A 13,631-nucleotide genomic window follows, 5' to 3' on the forward strand; every position below is an offset into this window, starting at 1 on the left:
CACGTGTGCCTCGGCTGAAGACCCCTCCCCTCTCTCCTTCATCATGTCTCTTCAGCTCACCTGCCCTTCTCTGCACACCTTTCACAGGAGATTATTCTGAGTATGTTTTTTAGGATGCAGTGGCTCCCAGAAAAGAAGGGAAAAAATAAAAAGCCCTGAAATCTTTTCTGGAAACTGTGAGGAACGGCAGAGGTTCACATGCTTTTGAGGCAATGAGGCTTTTGTCCTTCCGTGAAAGGCAGGGATTGGCTTCGTACACATCCACGAGCCTTTCCCCGCTGTGCGGCTTCTTTACTGACGTGTGATCATGGAGAGAAGATGATGAGAAAATCTTGGCACAGTTACACCCGACTTTTCCAGAAACTTGTCGGACTCTGGGACTTCTAAGGCTCTGTCAAGGTGGAGTTTGAGGGGAAAGACATCACAGAGTAGGTGAGGGATGGGGGAGAAATGAAGGAACAACCTTTGTAGACCAGGGAATCCATGCAGTTGCTCAAATTGTTACGTGTCTGTGCAGAAGGAATGCTGATTCGATGATGGTATCAACAAACAGGACAGAAATTGGGAAGAAATAAAAGGAAAATGAAACAGCAGCTCACCTGTGACAAAAACAAGGAGCCAACTGAGAGAGAAACTAGGTGAAGCCACCTGCAGGACAGGAAACAGCCGTCTGAGTTAGGCTTCCTTAGCCTGGGGAGGACAACGCCTTCTCTCATATTCTTGTACTTGGTGAAGCGCTCTCTGTACATTTTCTTCATTTGTCCTTAAATGGTTATTTCTCAACTAACCTGAAAATTTGACTTTTTAAGTCGTAGTCTCTAAGATTTCTAAACATCCACTTTAAATGGTTTCCCTATCAGCATAGACATGTACAATTCCAAAAATCACATTCATAGTATAGCGCCTTTTCATATTTGAATTTCACCATTAATTATTTCTTTTGATTATTATTTGAGAGCCTACCAGGTGCCAGGTATTGTTCTTCTCGTTAGAGATGCATTGATGTGCAAAACAGAGAAAATTTCATGCCTTCTGCAATTCATGGCTTGATGGAAGATAAATTTAAGAATTCAATAAATTGTGTATTATTTTAAAAGGTGATAAGTGCTATAAAAAAATAGAAGATGGCAAGGAAGATTGGAATTGCTGGGGAAGCTTTCTTTTTTTTTTTACACAGAGTCTTGCTTAATCGCCCTGGGTAGGGTGCAGGGGTGTCATCATAGCTCACTGCAACCTCCAGCTCCTGGGCTCAAGTGATCCTCCTGCCTCAGCCTCCTGAGTAGCTGGGACTACAGGCAAACACCACCACAGCTGGCTAATTTTTCTATTTTTTTAATAGAGACGGGGGGGAGGGGTCTCTCTTTTGCTCAGGCTGGCCTCAAAATCCTGAGCTCAAGCAATCCTCCCACCTTGGCCTCCCAGAGTGCTGGGATTACAGGTGTGAGCCACTGTGCGGGGCCCCCAAAGTTGCAATGTTTAAGTAGGGTGGTCAGTGTAGACCTCACTGAAAAGGCGACGTGTGAATGAATAGTTGCAAGAAGTGAGGGAGGGAGACTTGAGGTGTGAAAAGGGTGTTCCAGGCAGAGGGAACATGCAGTGCAAAGGCCCTGTGGTAGGAACGTTCCTGTTGTGTTTGGGGAAGCACTGATCTGTGTGTGCAGAAGAAAGTGAGTGGCAGATAAGCAGAGCAGGATGAGGCCATTGAGAACTTTGGCTTTAATGCTGAGAACCAAGGAAAGCAAATGGATGGATTTCAGCAGATGAGTGATGTGTCAAGCTGTGCTTTAAGGGACAACCTTAGCTGCTTTGCTGACACTAGCCTCTAGGGGCGAAGGCAGAACGTGGGAAACCCTTTAGAAGGCTGAGAAATGGCACTTGCTCATTCAGTGGGGGTGGGGAGAAGCCTTGGGGATTTTTATATATCTGAAAATAAGATTTGCTGATCATTTGGATGTGGAGTGTAGAGGAACGAAAGAAGTCTGAACTTAGGGGCCCGAACACTGGGAAGGGTGGAGGTGCCCATAAAGGAATTTGGAAGAGTCCAGCAGAGATCTTTTCGAGGAGTCCTGAGGTTTGAAAGTTTGAGATGGAAATGTCTATGAGACAACAAAGAAAAGATATCCCACAGAGAGTCAGATGTCAGGGTCTATAGTTCAAGGGAGCATCTGTGCTAAAGAGAAAATGTCAGCTTAGTCCGCTTGGGTGGTATTTAAATCCTGGAGGCTGAATGAGATTACCGAGAGGGTTCCATAGATAGAAAAGAGAAAGGACAGAAGATCAACATTATGGGATCGGGGTTAACAAGCGAAAGCCACAAGGAGTTAAAGAAGTTGGGAATAACTGGCCGGGAAGTATTAATCAAAGGACAGTCTAGGAACATAGCAGTCGGGGCGAAGGAGCTTTTCAGGGAGAGAGAGGTGGTCAGCCCTGTCAACTGCAAGAAGATCAGGGAGGAAGAAAGTTCCCCCTTGCAGCAATGCAGAGGGCATGGTTGCCCTTTATTGGAAGAGTAATAATTTCCCTGGGATGTTGGGGGTAAAACTCCAATTCAAGTAGGTTTCAGAGAGAATGGGAGCAGCAGCACTGGAGTGGAGTTTGTATAAATAACACATTCAAGGAGATTCTCAGTGAACGAGAAAAAAATATATGGCAGAAGTTGGAGGGATATGTAGACCCAGGAGAACATTGTTGTATGTCTTTTAAGCTGGAAATCTAACAGCCGTCTGTGTGCTGCAGGGATGACCTGGCGGCGTGGTGTTACTCGTCAGTATAGATTAAGTTATGCTGCATTAACAAATATCCCTAAAATGTCAGTGATTTGCAGAATCATTAGGGTTTATTCCTCTCTTGTCCAGCCTTTACCAAGGGTTGGCTATGACATTTCTCAATATCTTCTTAATTCTGGTACCCAGGCTGATGGAGCAGACCCATTTTGGATTTTTTTAAAACTTTTATTTATTTTTTTTATCATTTTTTTGGGGGGGAGGCAAAGGGGAAACAAAACTTGGCAGAACTACATTATATAGTTCTTAAGGTTTTTGCTTAGAAGTAGCAAGACCTTAATTCTTGTGCATGTTTCGTTGGCCTAAAGCAAGTCAAGGAGGTATTCACTGAAATCACGGAGGTGAGGCAGTGAGATGCCTTCCGGGGAGGGACACCGCAGCTTTTGTAGGTGTGTGTTTCTCCCACAGAGGGTCGGAAACTACTTTGAAACATAATACCACGTATAAGAGGGAAACAGTTCTGATGATGTAGCAAAGGGGGAGCATTTTGTTGCTGGCTTGCCAAGAGTTGATGGAATTTGATGGGCGAGAGTTAGCCTTAGATGGGGGGTCCCCATTATTACTCTGTGGTGAAAGGAGGGGGCACAGAAAATGGGGGCACTTATTGGCACATGAGTAAATGGGTTTGTGGGTGTTTGAGGGTATTTTCTTGTACTTATTTTTTTTTGAGGCAGAGTCTTGCTCTGTCATCCAGGCTATAGCATCATCGTGGCTCACTGCAACCTCAAACTCCTGGGCTCAAATGATCTTCCTGCCTCAGTCTCCCAAGTAACTGGGACTACAGATGTGCACCACCACGCCTGGCTAATTTTTCTATTTTTAGTAGAGATGGGGTCTCACTCTTGCTCAGGCTGGTCTCAAACTCCTGGCCTTAAACAATCCTCCCACCTCTGCCTCCCAGAGTGCTAGGATTACAGGCATGATCCCCTGCACCCGGTCCAGGTTGTTACAGTTTTTTAGTGTAGTAGGAGACCAGCTCATATACCAACAGCAGGGCTGGGGCAGGAGGGTTTGGGGATTTGAGGAGGGAGAAGGCATGAACCCTTTATCAGATCTTTAGAGGGAGTTCCTTAGGGAAGTTTAGCATGATGTCCAGGCATCGCTGTAAACCTACTGTAGGTGTGTGGTCATTAATTTAACATGAGATAAGTCAGCATGATTAAATATCTTCCTTTTTCTGTGCCCATGACAAAGGTGCAGGTGTGTGCTGGGTGGAGAGTTGGATTTCACCAGGGTTGGGGTTTTGCCAAGCAAGATTCAAGAATTAAGAGGGAGGCATGAGAACTGAGGGTCTAGCAAGGCCATGGAACGTACATGACTCCATAACTCTAAGAAATGCAGGTCTGGTATCACCATCCCCGTCATGCAAATGGCCAAACAACAAAACAAAAACATTTGCCCATATGCATCAGATTCAGAGGGCTTCTATTTTTATGCTCTCCGGGCTGAAAAAGAGCAGATAGTTACCTTTTTCCCACATAAAAAAAGGTAACTGCCTATGAGTCCATCCTAGAATGGGAAGCAGAGAGTCTTGAAACTAAAGCAGCAAATAGAAGAGAAAAATGAAACACAGTTTTCTATTATCCATAACTAAAGTGGTACCACAGCTAGTTAATCCACACAAATGGAAGAAATTCGTGGTGTATTTAGTTTCTCTCCAAAAGTAGTAAAATGAGGGAAGCTATATCATCATTGAGGTGACCGATAAAATAGTAGATTTTTTTTGAAATTCCTCAGCTCAGAAAGCAATGCTCATGCCATGTTGAAAAATGACTGAGCTTGATGAAAAAGTCAACAAGATACGACCAGGAAACTGCATCATGTTGAGAGAGGAGGTAGCAAAAATGTGTTTTTCTCGGTACTAAAGTGGCTGGCTTAAGCTCTCATCATTTCTCTGGTCAAGATCTTATCCCGGCGTCTCTGCTGAAGTTGCCCTCTTCACAAGGCATTAAGTATTGTGACGTTGGATTAATTGTCATCAAGAAGGAAGTGGCTGTTGAAAATATGTTGCGCCGTGTGGTAAGGCAGTTGCTACCACCAGGACTCAGGTTTTAATGCGCTTCGAGAGGAGCTTCCATTCTCGCTGAGAAACCCAAGAAAGATGGCAATTAGAGGATAAGAGAATATATAATTAACTGCCACCATGTGTGGGGGAGACAATTAGAGAACAAGGCAACACAGATGTTTGAAGGTGCTGATTGTGGGTTTTACACAATAATGAAAAATTGGAGACAACATCATCAGTGTGGGCTGATACCGCCGGGGGTGCTTGGGGCTCCCTCGAGCCCAGTTTCCCTGTAAGCAGTACGAGTTCAGTTCCATGTTATTCCCAGGGAGGTTTTGGCCTCTCTTCCTCTACTGGGGAATCACTCCACCCCATAAATGGAGAGATCGATGCGCAGATACACATGCATCATGAATTTCCATTTCTCTGGTAGATGGAGTGTAGCTGCAAACAAAATCAAATCACATTCACTGCCTTTCTGGAATTTTCCCAAATACTCAATATTCGTTCCAGCCCACGTTCTTAAGTCGGCTGTGGTCCAACAGCACCAAATGCATATTTTTGAACTCATTCCAAAATGCAATTCGCTTTGATCAATAGTCTCATACAAATTTCTTGTGTTTTCTTCACTGTAAAATATCCTCGTGATTAATCTTTCCGTAGACCAAAGGTGAGGTGTTCTGGGATGTCATTTGTACTAAATCATGAATGATTCATTCTTTACTGAAAGTAAACACATACATCATATTAAATCATATCATGTCCTGCTGAGTTGAATTGAATTCTCACATAAGTGTTTTATTATTTTTAAATAGGTTATGTAATTGGCATAGAACATCGGATTGTCTACATAGAGAAAATATCTGGTATAAAAGTACAGTGCTCATAATTTATCTTGACAGTTTAAAATCATGTTTAATGATTTTAATTCCAGGGAAAACTGCAATGTACCAAGTTGCCCAGTATCCATTCTTTATTTTCAAAATAGTAACTGTTAAGTCATCAAGTCTTAGCCTTTAAAAAAGATAACCTTCCTTTGCTTTTGTCATATGCTAAAAATAAAAATTCCTAACAATAATAATTATGCTATTTTTATACGCCTGCAAAATATGCAAGTAGGTATCTGAATAGGAGATACAAACAAAATAACTCTTTTGTTCCATATTCTGTTGCTTTTGTGTTTTGATCAGGTAATTAATTTTCATGGAGTTTTTAATGATCTCTGTGTAGTGAATTCTGGGAAACATACATCCATTTTTTAGTCACAAATTAAATATCTTTGAATACATTGTCAGCATCAAAATTGTCTACTGCATATGGGGACTATTGAAAATTTTCCTTGGAGGTAAAAACTGTAATTTACCCTGTTTCCAAGCTATCAGTGCTTCAATAACTACATGCATGTATATATGTGTATATGTGTGTGTGTGTGTGTGTGTGTGTGTGTATACACCTATTTTAACATAATAGCTTACCAAAAGACCTCTTTTTCTCTTTTGTATGACTAGGACACCTGAAATTCTGCTGAAAACCCCTAAGATTTGGTGCCCTAAAGAAAAATTGCAATGTATCTATGACATGTTTTTTTGTGATATTTCAATATTGGATATGTTCATTATCCCATACCTCAATGGTCCGCAACCTTTTTGGCACCAGGGACCAGTTTCATGGAAGACAATTTTTCCATGGACCAGGGCGATGGCACGGGGGGTGGGGGGGGGGTGGTTTCAGGATGATTCAAGCGCATTACATTTATTGTGCACTTTATTTCTTATTATTATTGCATTGTAATATATAATGAAATAATTATACAAACCTCTCTGTTAATGCTGATCTGTATTTGCAGCTGCTACCCAGCACTGGCATCACCACCTCAGCTCCACCTCGATCATCAGCCATTAGATTCTCACAAGGAGCAGCAACCTAGATCCCTCAGTAGGATTCATGCTCCTGTGAGAATCTAATGCCACTGCTGATCTGACAGGAGGCGGAGCTCAGGAGGTGATGTGAGCGATGGGGAGCGGCTGTAAATACAGATGAAGCTTCACTCCCTTACCTGCTGCTCACCTCCTGTTCTGTAACCTGGTTCCTAACAGGCCATGCACTGGTACCACCGGTCCATGGTCTGGGGGTTGGGGACCACAGCCATATATGAAATCTTATTTTGAGATGTCTAGTTTGATGGACCTAACACATTGAGAATTTTTTGGTAGGAACTCTACATAGTCCTTGCCAAAAATCTTGCTGTGAGTGGGTAGATAATTCAATTCGGGCTCACCTGATTATGTTTTTCTCGTTGGCTTTCACTATTCTACCAATTTGGAAGTAAAGCCTTCTTCTTTCCTTTCTTTTTAACGGTCTATTTCTGTAGCATCTTCCCTTAGGTAACATCATGTAATGAATTGTCAGAAAAAAATCAAGTATATGTTATTAAAATGGGAACTTGGAACCTAAATGGAGATTCATCAAGCTTTATTAGACTAATGGTTTGTAACAATGACCACAGCGTATTCATAAAACCTGTGACCCTTATATATATACCTGTGCACATTAACGGTCTTCAATTATGAAAGATATAAAGACATTTTGTAATTTAATCTGCTTGATAAAGTATTAGTATGACATTCGCTAATTTTTATTCATCTAATTCTTAATTCATCACATTCTTAATTCATCTAATTTATTTAATTCCTATTTATCTAAATGATTGGAGGCTCCTACTGGTTTTTATCACTAGTCTACTTTCCACGCAGGTGTCTGTCTGGTCCTCTCTGCTTGGGTGCGCTTGAGAATCGTTTGTGATTCTGTGACCCAAGACACCTTGAGGTCTCTGACCTTGACCCAATCAAGCTCCCTCTAGACAGACCGCTGACCCTGTTCTTTTATGACCAGGTTTACAAAGCTGGCAAAACACCCGCTGCTTATTCTAGGCAAATAAACAACTCCATATGCATGTTACTCGGTTACCACTATGAAACTGCTGTTTGGAATACTTCTCATTTGCAAAGATGATCTTGTGATGATATTCCTTCAAGTGACCTTGGCATTTTACATCAGCACTGCTGACGGCAGCCCTGTTAAGTGCTATGCGTGTTATGTTCTTGCGTTTGTTTTCTTATGCTCCTTCCGCTCATTCAGTAGGTATCATTACAAATATCCATAGCGTCGCTGACGTTACTTCCCAGGAGCTGAGGGATTTGTTGATCTGTGCAGTCCCTCCTGACATTTGCCTGGACGTAGAGGTCATCCATGTCTTTCCGGTGATTTCTGTCAATTGGCACTTCTTTTCCTTCCTTCATGGGGACTTAAGAAATGGTCTGAAACTGTGCCTCCAAATCAACACGTGTTAGATTCGTAACTAGAATTCGTCTTCACAGCGGACTGGTCCCAATCTGTTCCGTCTTGTGCAGCCTGTCACCTCCTACTATCTGGCTAAAATACGCTAACGCGGTGCTGGCCAGTCTCCTGTCAGCTCTTTCTAATTGTCTGGTTGCAAAGCAATGGTGCGTGTTACACATGTTCATTTAGCTGTCCGATTAACACGTGTTTCCAGGCCGTTCTGAATAGAGGGGTTGACTCTTCCTCCTTCAGCCCCAACAAAACGAGACAAAACAAAGGGGCACTTACAGGACATTGATCTTTACTTTATCTGAAAGCTTGTAGGCCAAGGGTTATCATAGTGTCCCACTTACCCATCTTGTTACAGCCTGGAACTGTCCGTTAGGGCCAGGCGTGCTGGGGCACACCTGTAGTTCCAGCTACTGGGGAGACTGAGGCGGGAGGATCACTTGAGCCCAGGAGTTCCAGTCCAGCCTGGGCGCTAGGGTGAGATCCCATCTCTAAAAAACTGAACTAAAATTTAAAATAAATAAAATAAATAGAAAAATAAATAAAATAAAGTGAAACTTTCCAGTTAAAATTACCGCTCTTTATTCGTGGCATCAACACTCTTCATTTTGTAGGAGTAAAACAGGAATAGGTTATGAGCATCCTTCAAGCCTGATAGAATAGCATTGACATTTGAGAGGCTTCACATTGTCCACAGGAAATTGGCACCAACAGGTCCACCCCTTAGTAAATAGAAGGGAATTAGTGAAGTGGGCACATGGATACTTCTAGGAGGCTGGATTTGGACTTCCAAGAAGGCAGGAGGAGAAAGGATCACCGTTAGATTTTAAGAGGTTCAGGTAGGAGGAGAGCTTTGTCTGTTCACGTCACCCTTCCATGACTGTGGGGTGTGTTTTCTTTAGATAGATCAGTAGCTGAGAACCTGACAATGGCTAATGGCCATTGCAACAAGGAAGGTCATCCACCTGTCGATCCCATGGGAGAAGTACCATATCCTGAAGAGGGACGGAAGCCTGGAATCTCATCTGGCACAGGATTACGAGGGAGATCCACATCCAAAACACAGTCCCTCTTTGGCTGCTGTTTTGAACGTATATTTTATCCCCATCCAAAAATTCTAAAGGTATTTTTGGAAGAGCAGAGTCAAATGGAACACACGTTTTTGATCTAAGGTTAAATATGATGGAACTTAGAATGCAGCTTACCTTATTTCTCCAACAAATAGGTGAGATTCTAATTTGGAAACAGCAGTAAAAAGTCATTGCATGTATTATCTCCCTGTTTACTAAGTGGCCGCCATGATGATTTTTTTGGAAATAGTCATTGCTTCCTAACTAATGCTGATGATCTGTGGGAGCTATTGATTTTCAGTCATGTTTCTATTACTACAGATCATTTCTCTCTTTGCAGACTTCCTTGGACGACCAAACTGGCCATATTATAGCATAATGAAAAAAGAAAAGGCCCACCGGCATTGCAGGTGGAATGTCTAACATACACGATAACGCTTGGTGACCGCGGTGATTATTTCCGGATGCTGTTATACTTTTTAGTAGCGATGAAAGAATCCGACTGAAATAGGATATTTCTGCTTTGAGTGGCTTGCTTAGCTCAAGCTCAACATGTTTGAGAACTTCCTAAGTAAAGCGTGGTGCCAGGCACTGAGAGACTCCCTTTTGCGGATCTAGAGTTAATTTGGATCCTGTTTGTGGAACACTGTTAGGGAGTTTGGTGATGTTTTCTAAAGGATTTCCATCATAATGATGTAGGTAAATTTATAAGGTTACCTACCATCTCTCTAGATGGAAACAGGTAGTCATATGCCTGTTAATAAGTACACTGTCAGTACAGGGATTTGACCTCCTAAACAAGAAAACCCTCTCTCCCCCCTGGGTTATGTGAATGTTGCGTGCCATCTGAACAGCAAGAAACCCATTGGCCGGTTTCCACTTGCGGCTCTGCGCTGCCCAGAGCCAGCACGCTCGTTGAGTCCCAGTCTGCTGCATGAACAACAAGTGGAGAAACATGATCTTCCTAAATTGCTCACAAGCTGCTAAGTGAATGATTTGTGTTCCCTTTGAATCCATGCCGTAAGTGGAAACGCCTGGTCCTCACCGAGTTAACACTCCACGAACACGCCATTCGAGGCCGCGGATAATTGCCGCATCCTCGCTGAAGCGTCCCGACTTAGTCCAGATTTCTCTTTCAACAGACCGAAAGGGCAAAGTCAGACTTGGCAGACAGGGCAGCTCCGGTCTCACGGGAGAGTTTTCTTCCTTTATCAACCTTTCCGTCCTAGGCTTTCCAGCCGTGGTCATCTCCCATATCGTGTGGCTGGTGTCCATCCTAGGAGTGTGGTTTCTCTCCAGGGGTGCTTTCAACTGATGGAGAGAGAGAGAGACAGCAAATTAAAAGGAGAAAAAAAAAATGCAAATTAAGAGAACCAAGGCACACCACAGAAAGGTTTACAAAGCACCAGGAAAGCCTCAGCCCCAATCTGGTCACTCCTTTCATTTCTGAGCTACGTTATTATAATTCGTGATGTCCGAAGCTTGTGTGGATTGTGTGGATATGTTCAGAAATAATTTTACTGCCTCCATATCCCTTCTGAGTTATGCATTTAGAAGCAATTGTTGTATACTGGAATACACAATGTTCTTTAATTGTAATAGGGGCTTAAGTGCTAAAGATAACAAAAACAGTGATTGAGAAATGCACGCACGTGCTCGGCGGGCCGTGGAGACGGAGGTGGCCCGTGCCGCGTGTTTTGAACAGACGGGGAAGCTCTCCTGGGTACCGCCTCCATGCCGCGGGGGGACAGCTGACAGGCAGCCCAAATGCCCGTGCAGACTGCTGGACTCCAGATGGCCTGCCGGTGCTGGCTGGCACTCCTTCAAAGCCTGCCTGCCTTGGGTCCCTCACAGAATCCACATTACCTGAAATTTGAGGGAATTTGTGGGGCTGGCTAAACAGATTCCTTACATAACTTGCGATGTGCAGTCAGAGGGGTATAGATGAGAAAAGATGCAAGGACTGCCCATGCTTGTTAGTTTTCTTTTGCTGCACAACGAATTTGCTGCACAGCTCGTGGCTTAAAGCAACACACATTTATCATCTCGCAATCTCTGTGGGTCAGGAGTCTGGGCATGTCTGAGCTGGGTTTTCAGCTCAGCGTCCTGCAGAGATGCAATCAAGGTGTCTGCTGGGCAGCGTTCCTTTGTGGAGCTCACAGCCCTCTTTCAAGCTCACTCTGGTGTCGGCAGAATTCAGTCCCTTGCTATTGCAGGATCGAGGTCCCACTTTCTGGCTGTCTGTCTGAGGGGGCTGATCTCAGCTCCTAGAGGCCCCCTGCACCTTCTTGCTGTGTGACCTTCTTGGGAATCCTCTCAATACAGCAGCAGCAGCAGTGTATGTCTTCAAGTGCAGCAGGGGAATCTCTTGTTCCAGTCCACTAAGACTGCGGGTGGAAAGCAATCTTAGACAGCATAACCTAATCAAGGCAGTAGCATCCTGTCCCACTGATGTAACCAGGGATGCCTTCTCTCCACCCCTCAGGTCCAGCTCACACCCAGCTTCCTGGCATCACAGGATGGCATGGCTCTAGGGTGTGTTCTCTGCACAGCGGCTCCCAATTCTTAAATGCTCCGTGTCTGAGTTGCCTAGGGCTTCCGTAACAAATTGGCACAACAGCAATGCGACTCTCTCCAAGTTCTGGAGGCCAGAATCCCAAAGTCGAGGTGTTGGTGTGGTTGGTTCCACCTGGAGCTCTGAGGGAGCATCGGTTCCAGGTGTCTCTCCTGCCTTCTGGAGGCTGCTGGCAATCCTTGGCGTTCCTTAGAAGCAGGACCCCAATATTTTTCTCCATCCTCACGTGGTCGCCTTCTATGTGTGAGTTTCTGGGTCCTTTCCTCTCCTAAGACCCCCGTCAGTGCAAGGGGGGCTCATTGTACGCCCAGTGATGCTGGTTACTCTCCAGGTGATCACGCAATCCCACCTGCAGGGACCCTACAGGAGTCCCCCGTTATCCGCCATTTGCTTTCTGTGGTTTCAGCGACCTGTGATCAGTTCATCTCTTCACTTAGTGGACTCCTTAGAGATGAGGAGTTAATCTCTTACTGGCCCTAATTCATAAAGTAAACTCTATCATAGGTATTTATGTATAAAAATAAAGCCATGGTATATGCAGGGTTTGGTTCTAGCTGCCATTTTAGGCCTGCATGGGGGTCTTGAAACATATGCCCCAAGGATAGGCAGGGTGGGAGGTGCTACTGTAGCTCCTAATAAGGTCATGTTCTGAGATTCTGCATTGAAGTTAGTTATTATTATATGTAATCTATATCTACCTATAATCCTATATGTCATGTGTGCAATCATATGTCACGTGTGTGTGTATATGTATGCATATATATAATGATGGCATGGCACCATAGCCGTTAATGATGTGTTCATGGCAGGAAGTTTGAAATCTGGGGTGATTCTCGAATGCATTCCTGCACAGTCCAGGAGACTGTGGGCTCCACGAGGGCCAAGACTAGGCCTCCCTGTTCACGGTCCTCAGTCCTGGCATGTCAGAATAAACAGATGGCAGGAAACCCCTGCTCACCTCCCTGCTAACAGCATTCTGTGGCTCCGCTGGGAGAGAAACAGAGATTCTTGCTGTGTTTCCAACACTGGGATGTACATAGCCATCAAAGGCTTCCTTCTATTATCTTAATGGAATTCATGAACCTGGATATTTTCCAGGCGTCTCTGCAGAAGGCAGCAGCGGATATGGGGAATGAGATGGTGAGCGAGACCACGGCAGTAGGAGTTACCACAATGCAACCACAGACACACCCTGAGTTCTATCTGTGCCTACCTTTACGATTTTAAAAATTCCTCTGGCATTAATTTCTCCGAATGAGTAGCTCTGTGATACACTTTGTGGCATCCCGTTTTATCTTTCCTGTTCTAGGGGAGGCCAATGTTACCCTACCCTCTTAGGGTTTTCCCCGTTAAGCCCGAGAATTAAATGGACAAAGGACAGGTCAACAGGAGAAAAGCACACCAGTCCCTGGGATGTAAGGTGTATGTGGTATGAGAGCCCTAGAAGGAAAGGAAGACCCAAACAAGTGGCAAAACCTAAATGCTTTCATACAGGTTTGAACAGAGGCAGTGGTGGAAAAGTAACTGCACAATGTGGAGAGACTAAAGATGAAAATTCTTCTAACATGGTGTCTTTATGCAAACTTCTCTTGGTCTCAACTGCCCCTGCCTGGTGATAAGAATGTGACTCTCCCTCTGGCGTAGGGAGGACACATATTCCAGGTGGGAGTTTTATCTCCTGCTTTCAGAAAGAAAAATCAGAACACCTTCCTTGCACCTGCTTTTTTTTTTTTTTTTTTTTTTTTTTTTTTTTTTTTTTTTGATCGTCTTGTTCTTTTTCTTTTGTAAGTACCTGGAGCTCAAATAATCCCGCACCGAGGTGGCATTTCTGGGGTGATATATTTTGCCGT

The 13,631-nt window shown here is 44.0% G+C and overlaps 1 protein-coding gene across 5 annotated transcripts in view; it reads left to right on the forward strand.

Moving 5' to 3' along the window:
• The window catches only part of NLGN4X (neuroligin 4 X-linked), a 235,099-nt gene that overhangs the window by 74,371 nt on the left and 147,097 nt on the right, over positions 1 to 13,631 (forward strand). Inside the window, exon 4 of one of the 5 annotated variants that reach the window (XM_069463346.1) lies at positions 13,286 to 13,301. The exons of the other annotated variants lie outside the window; for them this stretch is intronic. Coding sequence (XP_069319447.1) covers positions 13,286 to 13,301 — 16 coding nt within the window. The remainder of the gene's footprint in view (positions 1 to 13,285; positions 13,302 to 13,631) is intronic. 5 annotated transcript variants of the gene reach the window in all.

The sequence above is a fragment of the Eulemur rufifrons genome, chromosome 30 (genome assembly GCF_041146395.1).
Source record: "Eulemur rufifrons isolate Redbay chromosome 30, OSU_ERuf_1, whole genome shotgun sequence".
NCBI classification, from domain to species: domain Eukaryota; kingdom Metazoa; phylum Chordata; class Mammalia; order Primates; family Lemuridae; genus Eulemur; species Eulemur rufifrons.